The sequence below is a fragment of the Phalangium opilio genome, unplaced genomic scaffold (assembly GCF_054372755.1).
Source record: "Phalangium opilio isolate 3A_F unplaced genomic scaffold, DU_Popi_V2 ptg000015l_1, whole genome shotgun sequence".
In the NCBI taxonomy this organism is placed as follows: Eukaryota; Metazoa; Arthropoda; class Arachnida; order Opiliones; family Phalangiidae; genus Phalangium; species Phalangium opilio.
Window position 1 is genome coordinate 2,172,544 of NW_028324150.1, and position 23,615 is coordinate 2,196,158.

The 23,615-nt window shown below is 39.4% G+C and overlaps 3 protein-coding genes across 3 annotated transcripts; all 3 read right to left on the reverse strand.

Moving 5' to 3' along the window:
• Positions 1 to 13,938: 13,938 nt before the first annotated feature.
• LOC149704914 (uncharacterized) lies at positions 13,939 to 15,669 on the reverse strand. Its single transcript, XM_089865734.1, has one exon. The coding sequence runs from the start codon at positions 15,667 to 15,669 to the stop codon at positions 13,939 to 13,941; it is 1,731 nt and encodes a 576-aa protein (XP_089721860.1).
• Positions 15,670 to 19,147: 3,478 nt separating this feature from the next.
• LOC149704915 (uncharacterized) lies at positions 19,148 to 19,612 on the reverse strand. The gene has a single exon (XM_089865735.1). The coding sequence runs from the start codon at positions 19,610 to 19,612 to the stop codon at positions 19,148 to 19,150; it is 465 nt and encodes a 154-aa protein (XP_089721861.1).
• Positions 19,613 to 19,654: 42 nt separating this feature from the next.
• Positions 19,655 to 21,939, reverse strand: LOC149704916 (uncharacterized). The gene is made up of 2 exons (XM_089865736.1): positions 20,979 to 21,939; positions 19,655 to 20,916 (listed from the first exon to the last, which is right to left on the reverse strand). The coding sequence occupies exons 1-2, from the start codon at positions 21,937 to 21,939 to the stop codon at positions 19,655 to 19,657; spliced, it is 2,223 nt and encodes a 740-aa protein (XP_089721862.1).
• Between the last annotated feature and the right edge of the window lie 1,676 nt (positions 21,940 to 23,615).

Below are 23,615 nucleotides of genomic sequence, written 5' to 3' on the forward strand. Positions count from 1 at the left end.
TTGGCAGTGCAAAACAGGATGTAGCTCAAACGAGCAGGCGCGTCTCGAATAACAGGCCAGGCTAAGTTCCGGTCACATGACCACTTTGAATAAAAATCTCTAGATTTTTATTGGTTACCGTGAGGTTGACAGTAACCAATAATAATAAAGATAACTTTTTTTGTCGTCTGCTTCTGCCAAGTGCTAACGAGCCTAACGTAACGGTTATGGGAGGTTAAGGAAGCGCGCTTGCTTGAAAAATTTTGAACATGGAAATTTCAAATTACTTTAAAAATTACGTTAAAAAAATATTAGAAGAAAATATTCAAAGAGAGTATTTAAACGAAAGTAAATGTATCACGCTTGAATATAAGAAAATTTGTATTGAAAGTGTAATTTTGGTTTAGTCCGGTTCTGCATTGGTCTGTTCACCCGTTGCCTACGTTAATCCATTAACTTCAGGAATGCCTCAACGAATAGCCTGCAAATATGGTTCTTGCATCTCTAAACAAAATTCCACAAATAGACAAGTTAATGGAGCCCCAGGAGTACGTTTTATCAAGTTTCCTTCTGTAAAAAAAAGAGACAGAAAAATGCCAACGTTGGGTTCAGGCTTGTGGGCGGAATGATTTCCAAATATCTGATGTTTCTCGTGGGACCTACATTTGTTCAAGACATTTTCATGATCTAAATGGACCGACTGAAGAAAATCCTGACCCAATTTCACTGGCTAGTCTTAGAAATCCTAATGTAAGTATCTCATTTCAAGATTCCCTTGCTTTTGAAGTATGTTGAACTACATTAAAATATATTGCGTGTGTTTATAGAAAGAAATTACAGTTGCCATGAAACCGGAGGAAAATCTTCAAATCATAAAACAAATTAACGTAAATACAATGAAACATTTAACCATGGTAGTCCTTTCTTAAATTTGATGTTTTTGTAGATAATAGATGAGAATAATTCAAAATCAAACTTGGAATTGAGAGCCTTATCTCCACCAAGAGGATGCTCAATGGAAACTCTCGAAGATGGTGTTGTGTTTATGAAGCTTATAAATAGACAGATTGTGCTATCAGGCAAATTTGTTTGAAGTGAATTGAGTTCAGTGATAATCACTGCGTTGGATAAAAATATACCCCTAAATACAATAGAGAACAACCTTCAAATTGTTGAAAATACTATTAATGACGACATATATAACTTCTTATCAAGAATGAATCATTTCAAAATTTGCCTGGGAAATAACGTTGAAGATCTCATCAAGCTCTATAAAGCGAGACAACCAAATAATCACCGAACCAGTAGCTATTACTCAGAACACCTAAAAACAATATATAGCGACAAATGCCAAGCTCTTATTCCGGTATATAAGAAGCGATGTATTGCTTGTCATTTGTATCGAACCCTGCGTTTGCGTAGCAAAACCTTAACCAAATCACTTTCCTATCAAATTGACTCAAAAGCTAAGCATCCCAAGAAAAAATTTAAAACAAACCTCATTTTATCTACCAAAGGGAAGAAAAAAAGACGCACTAAAGCAGGTTTTTAAAGAAAAAATGAAAAACGAAACCCCTGGCTCTTTTATGTCAATTTTAATAAAACAGCAATTAAGGGCTTTGGAAAGATCTAAATATGGCATGAGGTGGGATAGTTTCTTCCTTAAGTGGTGCTCTTACATGAAAAATAAATAGTAGTAATAATAGTAATAATTCTAAGGGAGCGGTAGCTCCCTTAGATAAGGCCTGATGACGGCTTTAATGTATAAGGAAGGTTTTTGGATTGGTTTTAACTTTTTTCGTATTAAGTTTATTGTTTCGAAATTTTTCTACTGAACTAACATCCGGGCCCTTAATATGTGGTAAAAATTTCAAGATGATCCACCTAATAGTTTATTTTATAAAGCATAAAGTTGCTAAGGGTAGTTTTCATTTCCATAAAATTAATCACAGATTTTGGCGAAAAACTAGAGAATCTCCATAGAAATAACATGGGAAATTTTCCAAACTTACCCATTTTGTAACTACCCTTACAAAAATAACTATACGTTTGATAGATTTGAAAACGGTCTTAAATGAAAGCCCCATTTTTATAGTGGGCGCCAATTTTTGTTTCATTAAGAAAAACAAAGTTTAAGTATTGTTTTTAATAGTTTTAAGTACCTGCTCCGAATTACGTGGTTTACCTTTAAACTGTGGAACTTAAGACTTTTTTGCTTGGGTAAAATAATAAAGAAAGTCATTCTAGGACTTACGTCGTTTTACTGCGGATAATCAAATTGGTAGGGCAATTAGCAAGCTTAATTGTCATTATAACTATTGCGCGTCCAACTAATTTAGTTGCGAAGTACAGATTAAACTTAATTTAACAAAATAAGCAATTAAAGATAATTAAACAAAATAAGCAATTAAAGATAATTAAACAAAATAAGCAATTAAAGATAATTACCAATTATAGGTAATTAAATTTTTACACGAGTCTAAACTATAACATATGTTTGTGTACAAGTCTACGGAATCTGTTTAAGCGCAGACCTAAAGAATATTTTTGTGCAAAGGAGTATAAAAAAGGCCTAAGCAATCATTTCGTGCAGAGGCCTATGGAATATTGTTTTACACAGGCCTTTGGAATAATGTTTTACACAGGCCTATGGAATATTGTTTTACACAGGCCTATGGAATATTGTTTTACACAGGCCTATGGAATATTGTTTTACACAGGCCTATGGAATATTGTTTTACACAGGTCTACGGAATGTTTTTGTGCAAATCTGCATGGAATCCTTTTGAGTATAGGAGTATGGAATCTTCTGTGCACAGGTCTATGGAATTTTTTGTTCATGGGTCTATGGTATATTTATGTGCACAAGTTTGAAGAATCTTTATGTGCACACAAGTCTGAATAATCATTATGTGCACACAAGTCTAAAGAATCTTTATGTGCACACAAGTCTGAAGAATCTTTATGTGCACACAAGTCTGAAGAATCTTTATGTGCACACAAGTCTGAAGAATCTTTATGTGCACACAAGTCTGAAGAATCATTATGTGCACACAAGTCTGAAGAATCATTATGTGCACACACAAGTCTGAAGAATCATTATGTGCACACACAAGTCTGAAGAATCTTTGTGTCCAAGTGAAAAATCTTTATTTGCACAGGTCTACGACTTCTGTTTGTGCACAGGTCTACGACTTCTGTTTGTTCACAGGTCTACGACCTCTGTTTGTGCACAGGTCTATGGAACCTGATTTGCTCATTTCTATGACATCTCTTTTTGCGCAAGTCAATAACATTTGTTTATGCTCAAGTCTAAAACATTTGTTTATGCTCAAGTCTAAAACATCTGTTTGTACACAAGCCTAAAACATCTGTTTATACACAAGCCTAAAACATCTGTTTGTGCACAAGTCTAAAACATCTGTTTGTGCACAAGTCTAAAACATCTGTTTGTACACAAGACTAAAACATCTGTTTGTGCACAAGTCTATTCCATCTGTTTGTGCACAAGTCTAAATCATCTGTTTGTGAACAAGTCTATAACACCTGTTTGTGATCAATTCTATAACACCTGTGTGTGAACAAGTCTATAACATCTCTTTGTGCACAAGTCTATAACATCTTTTTATTCAAAAGTCTATGACATCTGTTTGTGCACACGCGAGTGACTTCTGTCTGAGCAAGGGTCTACGGAATATTTTTTGAGCACGGGTCTACGTATTATTTTTGTGCAAATGGGTATGGAATCTTTTTGAGTATAAGGGTTTGAAATCTGTTTGAGCATAGGGGCATTGAAAATGTTTCTGCATAACTCTATGGAATCTGATGTGCACATGTCTATGACATCTCTTTTTGCGCGAGTCTGCGACATTTCTTTGTGCACAAGCCTGTGATTCTATTTGTGCACAAGTGTACGAAATATTTTTATGCATTGGTGTAAGGAATATTTTTATGCACAACTATACGGAATATTTTTATGCACAGGTGTAGGAACTGTTTTTGTTCACAGGTGTACGGAATATTTTTGTGCATAGGTGTATGGAATATTATGGTGAAAATGGATTTGGAATATTTTTGTGCTCAGGTGTACGGAATATTTTTGTGAAAATAAATACCGAATATTTTTGTGCACAGGTGTACATGATATTTTTGTGCACAGGTGAACGTGATATTTTTGTGCAAATGGGTAAGGAACATTTTTGAGCATAGGGATATGGAATGTTTTTGTGCAGAGGTCCATGGATTATTTTTGTGTACAGGTATATGGAATGTTTTTGTGCAGAAGTCCGTGGAATATTTTTGTGTACAGGTATATGACTCATGTTTGTGCACAAATCTATAGAATGTTTTGTACACCGGTCTATGACATATGATTGTGCACAAGTCTATGGCATCAGTTTGTGCAAAAGTCTAAGGTATGTGTTTTTGCACAAATATTTGACATCTATTTTTGCACAAGTCTATGGTATCTGTGTGTACAGGCCTACAAAATATGTTTGTGCACAAGTGTGAAAAATCTTTACGTGCACAAGTCTACGGAATCTCTTGAGCAAATGTCGATGACCTCTCTTTTTGAGGAAGTCTATGAAATCAGTTTTTTTACAAGCATATGACATCTGTTTGTGCACAAGTCTATAACATCGGATTGTGCAAAACCGTGTGACTTCTGTTTGTGTACAAGTCTGTGGAATCTATTTGTGCACGAGTCTACGTAATATATTTGTGCGCAAATCTATGGAATCTGTTTATGCGCTAGTCTACGGCATCTGTTTGTGCACGGGTCTACGGAAAACGTTTGTGCAAATGGGTGTGGAATACTTTTGAGCATATAGGGGTATGGAATGTTTCTGAACAGGTCCAAGGCATGTTTTTGTGCACAGGTCCATGGAATATTTTTGTACACAGGTCTATGTCACTTGTTTATACAAAAGCCAATAGAATATTTTGTGCATAGGTCAATGGAATCTTTTTGTGCACAGCACAGTTTTATGAAATATTTTGTGCGCAGGTCTAGGGAATATTTCTGTGCAAATGGTTATGGAATAGTTTTGTGCTAAGGGTATGAAATCTTTATGTACACAGGTCTATGGAATCTTTAGCGCGCAGGTCTAAGGAATCTTTATGTGCACAAGCATATATAATGTTTTGTGCACAGTTCCATGAAATATTTTGTGCACATCTCTATGAAATCTTTTGTGCACAGGTCTATGGAAACTTGATGTGCACAAGTCTATAGAATGTTTTTTGTGCACATGTCTATGACTTCTGTTTGTGCACAAAACTATGGAATCTGGTTTGAACATGTCTATGACATCTGTTGTGCACAAGCCTGTGTTTTCCACTTGTGTACAAGTCTACGCAATTTGTTTGTGCACATGGCTACGGAATCTGTGCACAGATCTCCGGAATCTGTTTGTACACAGGCCTACGGCATCTGTTTGTGCACAGGTTTACGGAATCTGTTTCTTTACAGGTCTACGGCATCTGTTTGTGCACAGGCCTACGGCATCTGTTTGTGCACAGGCCTACGGCATTTTTTTTGAGCACAGGTCTAGGGAATCTTTTGTGCACAGTTTTATGGAATCTCTTTGGGCACAGTTTTATGGAATCTCTTTGGGCACAGGTCTATGGAATATTTTTGTGCACAGGTCTATGGAATCGTTTTGTGCAAATGGGTATGGAATCGTTTCGTGCAAATGGGTATGAAATTGTTTTGTGCAAATGGGTATGGAATCTTTATGGAAACAAGTCTAAGACTTCTGTTTGTGCACTAGTCCGTGGAATCTGATGTGCACATATCCTTGACATCTCTTATTGCGCAAGTCTATGATGTATTTTTGTTCAAGTCTATGACATCTGTTTGTGCACAACCCTGTGACTTCCGTTTGTGTCCAAGTATCCGGAATCTGTTTGTGCACATGTCTACGGTATCTGTTTGTGCACAGGTCTACGGAATATTTTTGTGCACAGGTCTACGGAATATTTTTGTGCACAAGCCTACTGAATCGGTTTGTGCAGAGGTCTAAGGAATCTGTCTTTGCAAAGGCCACTGCATTTGTTTGTGCACAGGTCTAAAGAACATTTTTCTGCAAATGGATACGGGATATTTTTGTGCTAATGGATATGCAGTACTTTTGTGCACTGGTGTACGAGATATTCTTGAGCATATTTTTGAGCATAGGGGTATGGAATGTTTTTGTGCAGAGGTCCATGGAATCGTTTTGTGTACAGGTATATAACATCTCTTTTTGCACAAGTTTATGACATCTGTTTGTGCGTAAGTCTATGACATAATTTTGTGCGCAAGTCTATGACATCAGTTTGTGCTCAATTCTAAGGGATCTGTTTTTGTACAATTCTAAGGGATCAGTTTGTGCACAAGTCTACGGGATCTGTTTGTACACAATTATATGACATGTGTTTTCACAAGTCTATGTTATCTACGAAATATGTTTGTGCACTCAGGGTAACCACAGATAACCTTGTAATAGTTATAGGAAAATAGGAAATTTACAATTGATTTACAGGAAATTATAGGAGACTAGCTGTTACCCGCGGCATCGCTTGAGTGTAGTAAGAACTTCCATCAAGTATGGGTACATTTTACTGATTCGACTAATATTTTTGTAGCATCCTAGGAGCGAAGGCACTCGGCGTCGCCCATCAGCTCGTCGGGACATTTTTTATTACTTTACACGCAGATATTCTATAAAGAAAGGTTTTTAAATATCTGGCCGCCATTTAAAATGATGGCAACAAATCGATCCCGAAAGACCAATACCCGTCTATAGGTTAAAGGAATCCAGTGTACTAAATATTTGTGAAATCGGTTGAAAATCACGGACTTTCTTACAAAGAGAAGATTTGTTACATTTCTGGGCGCCATTTATGAAGATGGCGGCGGATTGGAAAAATCTTTCTTAGTACGCGCCTACTACTTACGAGTAACGTTCCTCCAAATTTTCAGCCTTCTGGGGCCAGCGGTGTGGGCTGGGCGATGATTATCAGTCAGTCTGTCAGTCAGTCAGGACTTTGATTTATATAGATATAGATGTATAATTAAAAAAACAGGAAAAGACAAGAGAACTACTCTTGAAAAAATAGCAAAATATAGGTTGCAAATGCTTTGAAAGTAATAAGACAAGATTTACAAAGGAGCTTTGGTTTAATAATAACCATAAGTTCGTAAGATATGTTACATAAATTTGTCACTGGAAACTGAGAGCTTGTCTCGAAGTGACGTAAATGAAACGTCATAGATTCTCGTAAAGCGACGCCTGATGAGGCCCTGTCAAAGGCTTAATACAGACTAAATAGGAAGATGGAGTAGAAAATCGCGTGTAGTCAATTCTCGCGTCGTTCTCGAACTAGCTCTCAATAAGTCTCTAGCATTTCGAAATATAGGAAGTGTCATACTTATGGAACGTAATCTTAGAAACATATGCTATAACTTTAAAACATCACAGACTTCCCTGACAAATATTTTTAGAGGCTTCCATAGCTTTGGTGATATATAACAAAACCAAAAGAGAGAGCGCACAAAATATCTACAATTTCAAAAAATAGGAAAATTATAGCAATTATAGGAACTAATAGGAAGACATCCGAAAATAGGAAAAATTATAAAATTTAGGAAATGTGGTCACCCAGCGCAGGTCTATGGAATATGTTTGAGCGCAGGTGTATAGATTGTTTTTGTACACAGGTCTACGTAATAAACGCGCAACACCACAAGACTTAAATGGAGCGCCTGCTTTTCAGTATACGTTTTAAAATACTAGTTTCTAAACAGTTTTAATTCATATTAAGACTGAAGTGCCAGATATTAATAAAAACTGTCTTTGTACACAAAGACGCGAAAAAGTATGAGATAAGTGTAGAAAATTAATTGTTTGAAGTAACAGATATTCAAATTTTCATTTTTGAAGACGTGATTATAAAACATCAATTATTTGAAAAAATTCTTATCTTAGTTTTTTTCACAAAAATTTCAGAGAAACTACCTTGATCCTACTGTTTGTTTTCTAGAAACATTTGCTTCGAGGAAGTTCAAATACTCGGATATCTGAAAAATTGAGCTAGAAGAATTTATTTTTATATTTTAAAATTGAAAATATTGCGAACCGAAAATTACATTCGCCCTTTGGCTGTGATGTAGTTATTAGAGTCCAAAGGATCTCTAGCTTGATCGTGATCTTTTGAGAGATATACAACACGTCAATTTTTGAAACCTCGAAAACTTTAAAATAAACGAACACGTTTTGTTAAGTTTTCATGCTTGTTTTATTTTTTCAATATCAACAATTTTCTGCCCATTTTATTCTCCTTATAGGCCCGAATACTCAAACTAACTCTAAATTTTGAAAAGAAAATAAAATGCATACGTTTTCTATTTTTAAAATGATGCACATGTTTAAGGATAAAATATTTTACTTAAGGAATTTTGGTGAAAAAAACTAAGATAAGAAATTTTTTCAAATAATTGATGTTTTATAATCACGTCTTCAAAAATGAAAATTTGAATATCTGTTACTTCAAACAATTAATTTTCTACACTTATCTCATACTTTTTCGCGTCTTTGTGTACAAAGACAGTTTTTATTAATAATAATAATGGGCTTTATTCATCGGATATTCCCGTTCAGAAATTTTCTGGTTTACGAGGGAGTCCGCCTTTTAAATTATATATTGTACAATAGCTATTTTTGTTTCAAATAAATTTTCATTTGCTTTACAAAACATGGTTTAGATTCTATTTGTTTTATACCCACTGGTAAATTGTTCCATAGTGTTACGCCTCTAGTCTTTATTTGTTTTTGATTAAATTTATTAGAGGTATTCATCATGTATAAGTTATATGAGCTGCCTCTAGTTTGATAATTTTAGGTCCATTTAGAGCGCAATCAAAGATATTTAATATATAATGAGGAGTATTTCCCTTTATGATATTAAAAATAAGTGTTGCAAGATGCAACTCATATCTGCATGCCACGTCCAACCAATTCAACTCAGACCTTGCGACAGTTGCGGATGAGCGTCGCCCTCTATGTAAGATTCGCCTCGCACAACTGTTTTGTAGGACTTGCAGTTGATTCATATATGACTTATTTCCATCAGCGTAGAATATATTCATGTAGTCAAATAGGGGTTGAATTAGTGCACTATATAAGTTGCATGATGCTTTCTTTTCTAGAGCATTAAATAGGGGTTGTAATAGCCAGATTCTTTATTTATTTTTTTACATGTGTAAACCAAAATCAGCTTATGAGTCATTGAAGAAAAGTGGAATTGTAATCTTACCAACAACTCGCACATTATATAAACATGATCACACTTTAAAAATACATCTGGATTTCAAGAAGACGTTTTCAACGAAATGGTTGAATTAACAGACCTTGACAATCTGCCGGAACACGAAAAATATTTTGCACTTTTGTTAAATGAAATGACTATCAAGCCTGATGTAAATAATCAAAAATGTCTTGATTAGAATCAAGACCTAAAAAGTATCGATAAGACTGAGGTTATCACTTGTCTGAAGGATCAGATATTAATGTTTCTTTTTAATTGAAACTTAAATGCATGCTTAAGAAAAAACAACGTTCCATTACCGTTTTCCGTTGAAATAAATTAGTTTACTGGTAATCAATTTCAAAAATTTACTTATCTGGGCTTTTCGACCACAATTCCATTCCCCGAAAACATTTTATCATTACATTAATTACTTTTGGGAGAGCACGTGTATGGTTTTGCGTTTTAAAAGGTTCCTAAAGACGTTACATCCCCATTCGTAACCGGCACGCTTCGCAGTGGTACATTTTAATTATTCTAAAACCAATGGCGCCAAATTCAATAGGGACAGTAACATTTTTACTCGCGGTTTTGCAAAATGATGTAATATCGAGTGTACTTTAGTGAACCGTCTTATTGTTCTTTCTCATAGTTCAGGTCATGATCAGTGTTACTGACCAATTTCTCTCTCTAGTTTCTAACAATGGTTAGAGACTATTTGATATGGCACGGCACAACGTTATATACATTTGTAAATTCTAAGTAGCACAAAAGGAAAAATAATCCATTTTTTTATATTTTGGTTTGAAATAAATAAACTCATGATAGTAGTTATAACGAACAGAGCGTCAAGAGAATGGCACCGGTAATGAGCAGCCAAAAGAGAGGAAAGTTTGCTTCAAGGTAGCAGAGGGACATGGTAGTGAAAATAGTAATCTAGAATTTTGTTCGTTCAAACCTTAATATATCATGAAAAATTCAAGTGAGGAGGCGGCACTACCTAGAAAGATTGATTTTGGCAGATAACAGCGAAAAAATTATTTTCTACAAACACTGGGACTATGGGAGGGTTTCTGGGCCGCAGGTCGTACATGATGAAATTTCAACACCAGTTTACATCAATTCTCCCTGGTCGTACTAGTAGCAAGTTAAGCTATAGTTTGCTCAGGTCCTGTTAGTCTCGAAAGGGTTATATGGTGCTTGTAACTTTTAAAAGGTTGTTGTCATGGCTAAACAGACCGCTATTACAGTTTTTTTATTGTTTTACAGCTTATTTTGACACGTTATCTCTCAAAAGTAATTAATGTAATGATAAAATGTTTTCGGGGAATGGAATTGTGGTCGAAAAGCCGAGATAAGTAAATTTTTGAAATTGATTACCAGTAAAATAATTTATTTCAACGGAAAACGGTAATGGAACGTTGTTTTTTCTTAAGCCTGCATTTAAGTTTCAATTAAAAAGAAAAATTAATATCTGATCCTTCAGTCTTATCGATACTTTTTAGGTCTTGATTCTAATCAAGACATTTTTGATTAATATCTGTTCCTTCAGTCTTCATTTTAATTAAGAATGTTAAGAAACTGTTTTACATTTTCAAATCTGCACTAAGCAGAAACATATATAAAGGGGACCATAACTTTGGCTCAATCAGACATTTATTTATAATGATACTACAAAAAAAAACGAAAATCAATAAAAGTTTGTATTCTTATTGTAATTAACATAATACAATTTTTTACAATCATTTATTAAAACGCGAGGCGCCTCCCTAAAAATTCCAGAAATAGGACCAAATTGACAATTTTACAAAATTTGTCATAAGCCCAAAATGAAATTCGGATATCCTTAAAATTTCATAAGGACGATCCGAGATTGTCAATTTCAAACTTTTTTGTAGCATAAACTAAAGTCTGTTTGATATTAAGCTTAAAATCTTAAACAAAATATAGTCAGGGCTACCCTAAAAGTTCACAAAGATGATCCAAGATTGTTAATACGCCAAAAAAGTGCCATCTTCAAAATATGTAGCCGGGGAAAAGAGAGCGTGATCGAGTGGGCTATGCTAGTGGTTGGAAGTCGCGGGGGTTGGGACAGGGATAAGGGAGTTGAGATGGATTGGAAATGATGATGGGAGACCTGCGGCACCGTATCTCTCCCTATGTACCTCGCGCACGCCCCTACCCTTCGGTAGGCGATTGCAAAGTGCTGCCGCGGAGCGCCATTTTATTTGTATGAGAACTAGCTTCTATTTTGAAGATAGATGGAGCGCCTTTTACAATTTCGTCCAGTACAACCCTACCTAACCGCTGAGGATGCTGAGAGGACCATGTTGCCGTAGGTGGGGGTACACAGCCAACGCTATAGGTATGGGGGTTTCTACTCCATTCCTCTCTCCTTCAAGGTAGGGACTCCAGGCATAGCCAACTCCATCACGCACTCGATAACGCAAAGCAATTCGAGCCAGCGTGGGATGTTGGACATCTTCTCCTGCCACCGCATCGCCAACACCCATTTCGCCTGCCACCGCATCGCCAACATCTTCTTAGCCTGCCACCGGATCGCCAACTTCCATTTTGCCTGCCACCGGATCGCCAACATCTTCTGCGCCTGCCACCGCATCGCCAACACCCATTTCGCCTGCCACCGCATCGTCAACATCTTCTTAGCCTGCCACCGGATCGCCAACTTCCATTTTGCCTGCCACCGGATCGCCAACTTCCATTTTGCCTGCCACCGGATCGGCAACATCTTCTGCGTCTACCACCGGATCGCCAGCACCCATTTTGCCTGCCAACGGATCGCCAACATCCAAGTGGGTGCTGGCTATCCGGTGGCAGGCGAAATGGGTATTGGCGATCCGGTGGCTGGAAAAATGGGTGCTGACGATCCGGTGGCAGTCAAAATGGAGGCCGTCGATCCGGCGGCAGGCGTAGATGATGTTGGCGGTGCGGTGGTAGGCAAAATGGATGTTGGCGATCCGGTGGCAGGCAAAATGGGTGCTGGCGATCCGGTGGCAGGCGAAGATGTAAGCGATGCACTGGTAGGCAAAATGGATGTTGGCGATTCTGTGGTAGGCGAAATGCGTGCTGGCGATGCGGTGGCGGGAAAAGAAGATGTTGGCGATGCGGTGGCAGGAGAAGATGTCGGCGATGCGGTGGCAGGCGGAGAAGATGTTGGCGATGCGGTGGCAGGCGAAATGGGTGCTGCCGATGCGGTGGCAGGCGGAGTGGGTGCTGGCGATGCGGTGGCAGGCGGAGTGGGTGCTGGCGATCTGGTGGCAGGCAAAATGGGGGCTGGCGATCCGATGGCAGGCGAAGAAGATGTTGGCGATCCGTTGGCAGGCAAAATGGGTGCTGGCGATCCGGTGGCAGGCGCAGAAGATGTTGGCGATCCGGTGGCAGGCAAAATGGAAGTTGGCGATCCGGTGGCAGGCTAAGAAGATGTTGACGATGCGGTGGCAGGCGAAATGGGTGTTGGCGATGCGGTGGCAGGCGCAGAAGATGTTGGCGATCCGGTGGCAGGCAAAATGGAAGTTGGCGATCCCGTGGCAGGCTAAGAAGATGTTGGCGATGCGGTGGCAGGCGAAATGGGTGCTGCCGATGCGGTGGCAGGCGGAGTGGGTGCTGGCGATGCGGTGGCAGGCGGAGTGGGTGCTGGCGATCTGGTGGCAGGCAAAATGGGGGCTGGCGATCCGATGGCAGGCGAAGAAGATGTTGGCGATCCGTTGGCAGGCAAAATGGGTGCTGGCGATCCGGTGGCAGGCGCAGAAGATGTTGGCGATCCGATGGCAGGCAAAATGGAAGTTGGCGATCCGGTGGCAGGCTAAGAAGATGTTGACGATGCGGTGGCAGGCGTAATGGGTGTTGGCGATGCGGTGGCAGGCGCAGAAGATGTTGTCGATCCGGTGGCAGGCAAAATGGAAGTTGGCGATCCGGTGGCAGGCTAAGAAGATGTTGGCGATGCGGTGGCAGGCGAAATGGGTGCTGGCGATGCGGTGGCGGGCGAAGAAGATGCTGGCGATGCGGTGGCGGGCGAAGAAGATGTTGGCGATGCGGTGGCGGGCGAAGAAGATGTTGGCGATGCGGTGGCAGGAGAAGATGTTGGCGATGCGGTGGCAGGCGGAGAAGATGTTGGTGATGCGGTGGCAGGCGGAGAAGATGTTGGTGATGCGGTGGCAGGCGAAATGGGTGCTGGCGATGCGGTGGCAGGCGAAATGGGTGCTGGCGATGCGGTGGCAGGCGAAATGGGTGTTCGTGAATTATATGTAGAAAGAAATGACCAAAAGAACAAACTAACTTTATTTAAAATCCAAAAACAAAAATTGTGATCTTTCCAGTAAGGTGCCGAACGTTATACTAAAAATTCTCTTTCAAAGATGTTTTGCTCGAAAAACCAGTCCTCTATTGTGTGTAAGAAGCCCCCGATTGACATTTACCCCCATTTTTACAAAATATCCCCCGATAGGAAAGCAAGGCTTGGTATAGAATTAACTACAGGTACTTTTTGAATAATGAAAAACATGGAGTATATCATAATAATGTAGCTGACCCTGCATTACAACGAATAAGTGATGTTGTTCGACTGAACATCCCGCCCGCCTTGAAATGCTTGTTTTCAATTAAGTTTTTTTATAACAAATGTTTGATTTTGCTAATATTTGAATGTTTTTACTCTAACGGCAGCGGGCAAAGTTTTGTAATTGGTCTGAGTTCCTTGTCAACTGTTTTTAAAGTTACCACACGAACACAATTATCAGCACCTGGATGTAGTTGCAAGATACGTCCCATTTTCCATTTGGTAGGAGGAAGATCAGATTCTTTAATGAGAACAAGATCGCCAACTGCTAGATTTGGTTTTTTCTTGACCCATTTGGGCCTTTGTTGCAACCTTGAAAGGTATTCACTGCTCCACCGTTTCCAAAAGTGTTGTAGGATTTGTTGGCCCACCTGCCATTTGGAAAGTCTGTTGAGTTTTGTAGTGGTTAGATCTGGTTCAGGAATTGCTGTTAAGGCATCTCCTATCAGGAAGTGTCCTGGAATTAATGCTCCCAAACTAGTTGGGTCTGTAATGAGGGGAGTCAGTGGTCGAGAATTTACACATGCTTCAATTTGGCAAAGCAATGTTTGCATTTCTTCAAACGTCAAGTTTGTTGCTCCTATTACTCTTTTTAGATGAAATTTTACCGACTTCACCCCTGCTTCAAATAATCCACCAAAATGTGGTGCTGCAGGTGGATTAAAATTCCATTGAATTCGTTCATCAGTGCACCAGAGTGACACCTGATCATTGTGTGTTGTTGTGGTTATGAATTTCAAAAATTCTTTCATCTCTCGATTTGCACCAATGAAATTGGTTCCGCAATCACTGTTCATCTCTGCTGGTTTTCCTCGTCGAGATACAAATCTCTTTAGTGCAGCGAGGAATGCGTCAGTAGTCATGTCACTGACTAGTTCCAGATGTAAAGCGCGTGTGGAAAAGCAGACAAATACAGCAATGTATGCCCTGAACATTTTGTTCCCTCTTCCTTTGATGACGCGCAGAAGGAAAGGACCCGCATAATCCACTCCACAATGTAAAAACGCTCGTGAAGGGTTTACTCTTGGTGCTGGTAAGTCTCCCATTAATTGTTGTATGGTAGACGCTTGTTGTCTTACACAGCGCATGCATTTTCTAATGTGGAATCGAACCGCATCTTTAAGGCCAATGATCCAATATTTTCTCTGCAGTATGGCTAGAAGCAGTTGAGCTCCTCCATGGAAACTTTTCTCGTGTTCATGTTTGATGAGAAGGTCAATTAGAAGGCTTTTCTTTGGTAGAATTATTGGATTTTTCTGACTTCCTGGTATGTTAGCATGGCGCAATCTTCCACCAACACGTAGAACCTGGTCCTTATCTAGATATGGATTTAAACATAGCAATTTGCTTGTCTTCTTTAGTTGCTTGTTGGTTTTAATTCGTTGAATCTCCTCTAAGTAATGTTCCGATTGTACTACTTTAATCCAATGCGTTAAGGCGTTATCCAATTCAAATGTAGTTAATGTTCCTTTTCTTTTGTTATCCAGAAGAGGTGCTTTCTGTTTTTCCTTAACTGCTATCTTCAGATTATGTACAAATCTCAATAAGTAAGCCGTGACATGGATCAGCTTTCTGAATGATGAAATAGATGTTAAGAGAGAAGTGTCGTAGTGAAAGTGAGTTGCTATGTGCTTGCTCTTTTTTTCTTCTTTCAAACACTCTTCTGACTCTGGTGTGCTGTCATTTGCGTCAATTGGTGTTTGTTGTTTTAACCATTGCGGTCCATGCCACCATAAGTCGTGAATTCTCATTTCCGCCACAGATATGCCTCTTGATGCACAATCACATGGGTTAGAATTTCCTGAGACGTGGTGCCATTTCATGTTTGGAATGGTCTGCTGAATCTGAGAAACTCTGTTTGCTACAAATGTTTTCCATCTTTGTGGAGTTGATGATATCCATGCTAGGACTATTGTTGAATCAGTCCATCCATGTATTTCTTGGATGTCAATCTTGAGTGATTCTTGAATTATCTTCATCAATCGTGTTAATAATAACGCTCCGCAAAGTTCTAATCTGGGAATTGATTCTGAGTTTAATGGTGAAACCCTTGTTTTTGCTGCTACAAGTGTAACTTGTACTTGGCCTTTGATATCTATTCTAGGAGAGCGGTAGCTCTCTTAGATAAGACTTCATACTGACTTTAATGTATAAGGATGGTTTTTTGATTGGATATAACTTTTTTTGTTTTGTATTAACTGTTTTGAAAAAATTCCACAGAACTACAATTCGGACCCTCAATATGTGGTTAAAATTTCAAAAAGATTCATTTAATAGTTTATTTTATAAAAAATAAAGTTGCTAAGGGTGGTTTTCATTTCCATAAAACTTTTACGATATTTTGATGAAAAACATAAAATTTTCCCATAGAAATAACATGGGAAAATATTTTACAAATAACCATTTTGTGGCAGCCGTAATGCAATAACTATTCGGTTGTTAGACTTGAAAACGGTTTTGAACGAAAGCCTGGTATTTAGATTTTGTGCTTTCCAATTTTCATTAATTAGATTTAAGTTAAAGTGTGTTTAATTTCACATTTTCAAAACCATTCCAATCTGCGATATTTAAGCATGGATAAGAGTCAGTTTATGATGTTAGCACGGTTAAGGCTATTTGGTCCAATTTTTCGTAGTGGTAAAAAACAAGAGAACCTAAGCTTGTGTTAGCTAACAAGTTAAGTTGGAAAAGGACCCCACACATATATATTAAGTTACCAACTGCCTTAGAGACAGTAACAACAAAGGTGATTTAACAAGATTACCTACGACTGGTAATTAAGCTAGAATACCTACGACTGGAAATTAAGCTAGATTACCGACGACTGGAAATTAAGCTAGATTACCGACGACAGGTAATTAAGCTAGATTACCTACGACTGGTAATTAAGCTAGATCAGCGACGACTGGTAATTAAGCTAGATTAGCGACGACTCGTAATTAAGCTAGATTAGCGACGACTGGTAATTTAGCTAGATTAGCGACGACTGGTAATTTAGCTAGATTACCGACGACTGGTAATTAAGCTAGATTACCGACGACTAGTAATTAAGCTAGATTACCGACGACTGGTAATTAAGCTAGATTGGCGACGACTGTTAATTAAGCTAGATTACCGACGACTGTTAATTAAGCTAGATTACCGACGACGGGTAATTTAGCTAGATTAGCGACGACGGGTAATTAAGCTAGATTACCGACGACTGGTAATTTAGCTAGATTACCGACGACTGGTAATTTAGCTAGATTACCGACGACTGGTAATTAAGCTAGATTACCGACGACTGGTAATTTAGCTAGATTACCGACGACTGGTAATTAAGCTAGATTACCGACGGCTGGTTATTAAGCTAGATTACCGACGGCTGGTTATTAAGCTATATTACCGACGGCTGGTAATTAAGCTATATTACCGACGGCTGGTAATTAAGCTATATTAAAGACGGCTGGTAATTAAGCTATATTACCGACGGCTGGTAATTAAGCTAGATTACCGACGGCTGGTAATTAAGCTAGATTACCGACGGCTGGTAATTAAGCTAGATTACCGACGACTGGTAATTAAGCTATATTACCGACGGCTGGTAATTAAGCTATATTAAAGACGGCTGGTAATTAAGCTATATTAAAGACGGCTGGTAATTAAGCTATATTAAAGACGGCTGGTAATTAAGCTAGATTACCGACGACTGGTAATTAAGCTATATTAAAGACGGCTGGTAATTAAGCTAGATTACCGACGGCTGGTAATTAAGCTAGATTACCGACGGCTGGTAATTAAGCTAGATTACCAACGACTGGTAATTAAGCTAGATTACCGACGACTGGTAATTAAGCTAGATTACCGACGACTGGTAATTAAGCCAGATTACCGACGACTGGTAATTGAACTTGATAAGTATATGACATGTGTTGGCGCTCAGGTATACGGAATCTTTTTGTGGTATAACTATGTACAGCTTCCTCTGTATTTGCATGTGAAAATGACGGGAAAGCAATTTGAGTTTGACCGGACGTTCATTGTCAAGTCAAGCAGTCAGGAATGACAGTTTTATAATAGATGGTTGGTTAGTTTCAAACGAGTTAACTAATATATGCACAATGCCCTAATACTTTTACTCTCCTAAGGTTTCTGAACAATTTGAATTAATATTAAGACTGAAGTGACAGATATTAATAAAAACTGTCATTGTAGACAAAGACGGGAAAGTGTAAAAGATAAGTGTAGAAAATGAATTGCCTGAAGTAACAGATATTAAAATTTTCACTTTTGAAGACATGATCATAAAACATCGATTATTTGAAAAAATTCTTATCTTAGTTTTTTCACTAAATTTTCATTAAACTAAAAATATTTTTCTACATTATTTACACAAGTATTTTTCTCTATATAGTAGTCCAGAAAAAATGGTATCTTCAAGTTTTTTGAGGGATACTGGCATGATACTACGTTTTAGTTCAAATACTCCAATTTTTATATTTTATAATTGGAAATATTGCCAAGCAAAAAATTACAAAGGCCGTTTGACTGTGATGTAGTTATTAATGTTCAAAAGATATTTTGGGAGCTATACATCACGTTAATTTTGATATTTTTAAAACTTTCAAATTAACGACTACGATTTTTCAAGATTTCACACAGTTTTTTGTTCAACCATTTTCTGACTATTTAATTCTCCTTAAGGGACCGAATACTCAAAACTAATTGTAAATTTTTGATATAAAATAAAATGTTCACGCGTACTACTTTTAAAATGAACCTCATGTTTCATGACAAAATATTTTGACTAATTTTGGTAAAAAAAACTAAGATAAGAATTTTTTCAAATAATCGATGTTTTATGATCATGTCTTCAAAAGTGAAAATTTTAATATCTGTTACTTCAGGCAATTCATTTTCTACACTTATCTTTTACACTTTCCCGTCTTTGTCTACAATGACAGTTTTTATTAATATGGTTTTAAGATACACAGCAGCGGCATATGCTTGTTCAGAAGCATCACAAAACCCATGTAAACTGATTTCTTGTACCTCTGGTTGAGATATGTGACGCTGTATAGTGATGTTTTGAATTTCTGGCAATTCCTTTCTGTATGAGGTCCATTTGTTCAATAACCACTCGTTTTCTTTGTTTGCCGATAAAGGTTGATCCCAATCTAGCTTGCACGACCAAAGTTGTTGAAGAATAATTTTTGCGATGATTATGATCGGAGCTAGAAAACCCAGAGGATCGAATATCCTTGACGTATCAGACAAAATAGTTTTCTTCGTGACAAGATTTGTTGTCTTTGGCAACGTAACTTAGAATATGAAATGATCAGCTGACGGTTGCCAATATAATCCAAAAGTTTGGACCGTGTCTTCGTTGTCTATCTTCATTGGACCTTGTAATTCTCTGAATTCTGGAGGTAACGATTCCATTAATGCGGGATTGTTTGACGCCCATTTTCTGAGTTCGAATCCTCCTTTTTTGGTTAACTTCAGCAATTCTGCTTGCAGGTCTAAGATTGCAGACAATGTTTCTCCTCCTGACATTAGATTATCCACATAAAAGTCATTTGCAAGAACTGGTGACGCCAAAGAAAACTCTTCTTTCTCGTCATGAGCCAATTGTTTCAATACTTTTACTGCCAAATAAGGAGCTGCAGATGTTCCATATGTTACTGTGAGTAATCTGTATGTCTGAATGGCATCATTCATGTTTGATCTCCAGACTATTCTTTGAAAGTCAGTATCATCTGGATGTACTAAAATTTGTCTGTACATTTTTGCAAGATCTGCGACTATTGCAATGGAATGCAAACGAAATCAAATGAGAAGATTAATCAGATCTTCCTGCAGCTTGGGTCCAACAAGAAGAATGTCATTGAGTGAGACTCCTGTTGATGATTTGGCTGAGCCATCAAAAACAGTTCGTAGACTTGTAGTTGTACTTGATGCGCTCATGACTGCATGATGTGGTAGGTAGAAAGTAGGACCAGATGTTGTCCTCTCTGATTCCTCATTCACCAGTTCCATATGTCCGAGAGCAAGATATTCAGTCATGAACTGTTGATATTTTTCGCTTTTGGCGGGATCTTTTTCTAATTGTCTTTCCACACATTTGAATCTTCGAATTGCTGTTTTTCTTGAATCACCCAATACGTTTGGGTTTGTTTTGAATGGTAGTCGCACCACGTATCTTCCAGATTTGTCTCTTGAATGGGTATCAGTGAAGATTTTCTCACACTCGGCTTCTGTTGCGGAAAGTGGTTTTCTATTTGAAAGTTCTTCTAAGGTGCAGAAATTTTCAACTTGATTGTTGAGTGAGCAGTGATGGACTTGTTTGTGGGCTTGATTGTCAAACGAGGTTGATTGCCCTGATATGACCCATCCGAAAATAGTGTTAAATGCTCCTGGTGTGTTAGGTGGTCCTTTTACTATTCCATTTTCCATTATGTCAATGTAAATGTCAGCTCCAAGTAAGATGTCAACTTCACTTGGTATGTGAAATGCTGGATCAGCTAATTGCAATCCTTTGATATGTGACCACTTGCTAGGATCACATGGTTTTAGGGGCATCAGTCCTGTGACTCTCTTGAGAAGAAGTGCTTCGACTATTAAGTCCTCGTTGCTAGTTGAGCTTGTCCTTATGTGTAGACTGACGCTGTTGTGACAATAGTCAATTTCTTTGTCTCCAATGCTTCCTATTGATATGGATATCCTTGATCTCTTCAGTTGCAATTTCTGTACGCAGGATTCACTGATAAAACTTGTTTGAGAAGCTTGATCCAAAAGAGCTCTTGCCTTTTGATATCTTCCAGCTGCATCTTTAACGTGAATGACTGCAGTGGCTAAGAGGACATTTGCTTTGCCACCTGATTGTGAAATATGAGAAACGATAGTATTGGTTGACTGATCCTTTTCTTCTAATGTTTCTCTTGTTTCAGTTGGATGTAGAAGAGTGTTATGTTTTGAAGAACATTTTCGACAATTTCCACCCTTGCAATCACGCGTTTGGTGATCTGATCGCAAGCAAGTACTACATAAGGCATTCTTCTTGACTAAGTTCCAACGATCTTCATTTGATGCTTTCAAAAAGACATTACATTTGTAAATGGCGTGTCCTCCATTTGAAAAATGCTGCATTTGCCTCGAGCTGTTCCATAATGAGCAACTGCTGATTTCTTGAATGTTTCTTGAATGTGCTTCTGTTTGGCTTGTGTACCTGTTGGTTGAGCTGCCGATAACGCTCTTGCTCGTGTTTCAAGAAACAGCTTTAATTGATCGAATGTGGGTAATGAACTACCCGTTTGAGAGAGCTCCCATTGTCTGCGAGACTCATTATCTAACTTCCCTTTGACTGTATACACTAGTATTGCGTCCCAGTAGTCTACTGGTTGTTTTAAAACCTTCAAAGATCTTACGCATTCTACTGTTGTGTCGATGAGACGACGAATCATTGTGGCAGATTCAGATGTAATATTGGGTTGTGTAAAGAGACGCTTGAGATGTGCATCGATTATTTCCTTTTCATTATTGAATCTATTCAACAGTATGTCCCACGCTTCCTTGTAGTTGGCCTCGGTAGCTGGGATGGACTGTATTAATTGTGCTGCCTCATTCCGTACCGCTTGTTTGAGGTAATGAAACTTTTGCACATCAGATAGTTTTGCATTAGCGTGTTCTGTTGTCACGTATAAGTCATGAAATGGGATCCATTCTGTATATGCTCCACTAAAAGTTGGTATTTCTAACTTGGGTAATTTGATGTCCCCAAGAGTTGACCCTGCTACACTCCCTGAGCTAGTTGGTTGTGTACTAAGAGCTGCTGCTCTTAGAGTATTAACGTCAGTGAAAAAGATCATTAAGTCTTCTAACCTTGTGCTTTGATAATGGTATTCTTCTGCATGAGCATCAAAATCTTCGGGAGGACATATTGAGATGATACTATTTTGAAGTGTGTCCAGCTCCTTGGTGTAATGTTCCACCTTGTTGTTGTAGATTTGTAAAGCTGCATCACTTAAAGGTGTGGTAGCATGATTTGCTACTATAGTCTCAGTTCTGGTGATTTGTCCTTTAATGATTTTCCTTTTGTTTAACAGTTGATCCATAGTTAAATGTTAAGGAATGCACTCAAGTTGAAATGTTGTTGAACTAGAGTCACTACGTTGCCATACACACAATTTGATCACGATTATTTATCCAGTTCGGGTTTGATGACAACAAACAAAATGTCTTGACCGACTAATTGTTCTTATAAACCGCTTTGAATATCCGGCTCGACGGACCATTAAATGTTCGTGAATTATATGTAGAAAGAAATGACCAAAGTAACAAACTAACTTTATTTAAAATCAAAAAACAAAAATTGTGATCTTTCCAGTAAGGTGCCGAACGTTATACTAAAAATTCTCTTTCAAAGATGTTTTGCTCGAAAAACCAGTCCTCTATTGTGTGTAAGAAGCCCCCGATTGACATTTACCCCCATTTTTACAAAATATCCCCCGATAGGATAGGTATAAGGCTTGTTATAGAATTAACTACAGGTACTTTTTGAATAATGAAAAACATGGAGTATATCATAATAATGTAGCTGACTCTGCATTACAACGAATAAGTGATGTTGTTCGACTGAACAATGGGTGCTGGCGATGCGGTGGCAGGCGAAATGGGTGCTGGCGATGCGGTGGCAGGCGGAGTGGGTGCTGGCGATGCGGTGGCAGGCGGAGTGGGTGCTGGCGATGCGGTGGCAGGCGGAGTGGGTGCTGGCGATCTGGTGGCAGGCAAAATGGGGGCTGGCGATCTGGTGGCAGGCAAAATGGGGGCTGGCGATCCGATGGCAGGCGAAGAAGATGTTGGCGATCCGTTGGCAGGCAAAATGGGTGCTGGCGATGCGGTGGCGGGCGAAGAAGATGTTGGCGATGCGGTGGCAGGAGAAGATGTTGGCGATGCGGTGGCAGGCGGAGAAGATGTTGGCGTTGCGGTGGCAGGCGGAGAAGATGTTGGCGATGCGGTGGCAGGCGGAGAAGATGTTGGCGATGCGGTGGCAGGCGAAATGGGTGCTGGCGATGTGGTGGCAGGCGAAATGGGTGCTGGCGATGCGGTGGCAGGCGAAATGGGTGCTGGCGATACGGTGGCAGGCGGAGTGGGTGCTGGCGATGCGGTGGCAGGCGAAATGGGTGCTGGCGATGCGGTGGCAGGCGAAATGGGTGCTGGCGATCTGGTGGCAGGCGAAGATATAAGCGATGCAGTGGTAGGCAAAATGGATGTTGGCGATTCTGTGGTAGGCGAAATGGGTGCTGGCGATGCAGTGGCGGATGAAGAAGATGTTGGCGATGCGGTGGCAGGAGAAGATGTTGGCAAATGCGGTGGCAGGCGTAGAAGTTGTTGGCGATGCGGTGGCAGGCGAAATGGGTGCTGGCGATGCGGTGGCAGGCGGAGTGGGTGCTGGCGATGCGGTGGCAGGCAAAATGGGGGCTGGCGATCCGATGGCAGGCGAAGAAGATGTTGGCGATCCGTTGGCAGGCAAAATGGGTGCTGGCGATGCGGTGGCGGGCGAAGAAGATGTTGGCGATGCGGTGGCAGGAGAAGATGTTGGCGATGCGGTGGCAGGCGGAGAAGATGTTGGCGTTGCGGTGGCAGGCGGAGAAGATGTTGGCGATGCGGTGGCAGGCGGAGAAGATGTTGGCGATGCGGTGGCAGGCGAAATGGGTGCTGGCGATGTGGTGGCAGGCGAAATGGGTGCTGGCGATGCGGTGGCAGGCGAAATGGGTGCTGGCGATACGGT

Bases quoted from the DNA above. Each gene is read 5' to 3' on its own strand.
- LOC149704914 (XM_089865734.1), bottom strand. From the start codon at position 15,669: ATGAAATGGCACCACGTCTCAGGAAATTCTAACCCATGTGATTGTGCA.
- LOC149704916 (XM_089865736.1), bottom strand. From the start codon at position 21,939: ATGGATCAACTGTTAAACAAAAGGAAAATCATTAAAGGACAAATCACC. The intron at 20,917-20,978 runs GCAAATGCAGCA...TCTTTTTGAAAG, and splicing joins TCATTATGGAACAGCTCGAG to CATCAAATGAAGATCGTTGG.
- LOC149704915 (XM_089865735.1), bottom strand. From the start codon at position 19,612: ATGTACAGACAAATTTTAGTACATCCAGATGATACTGACTTTCAAAGA.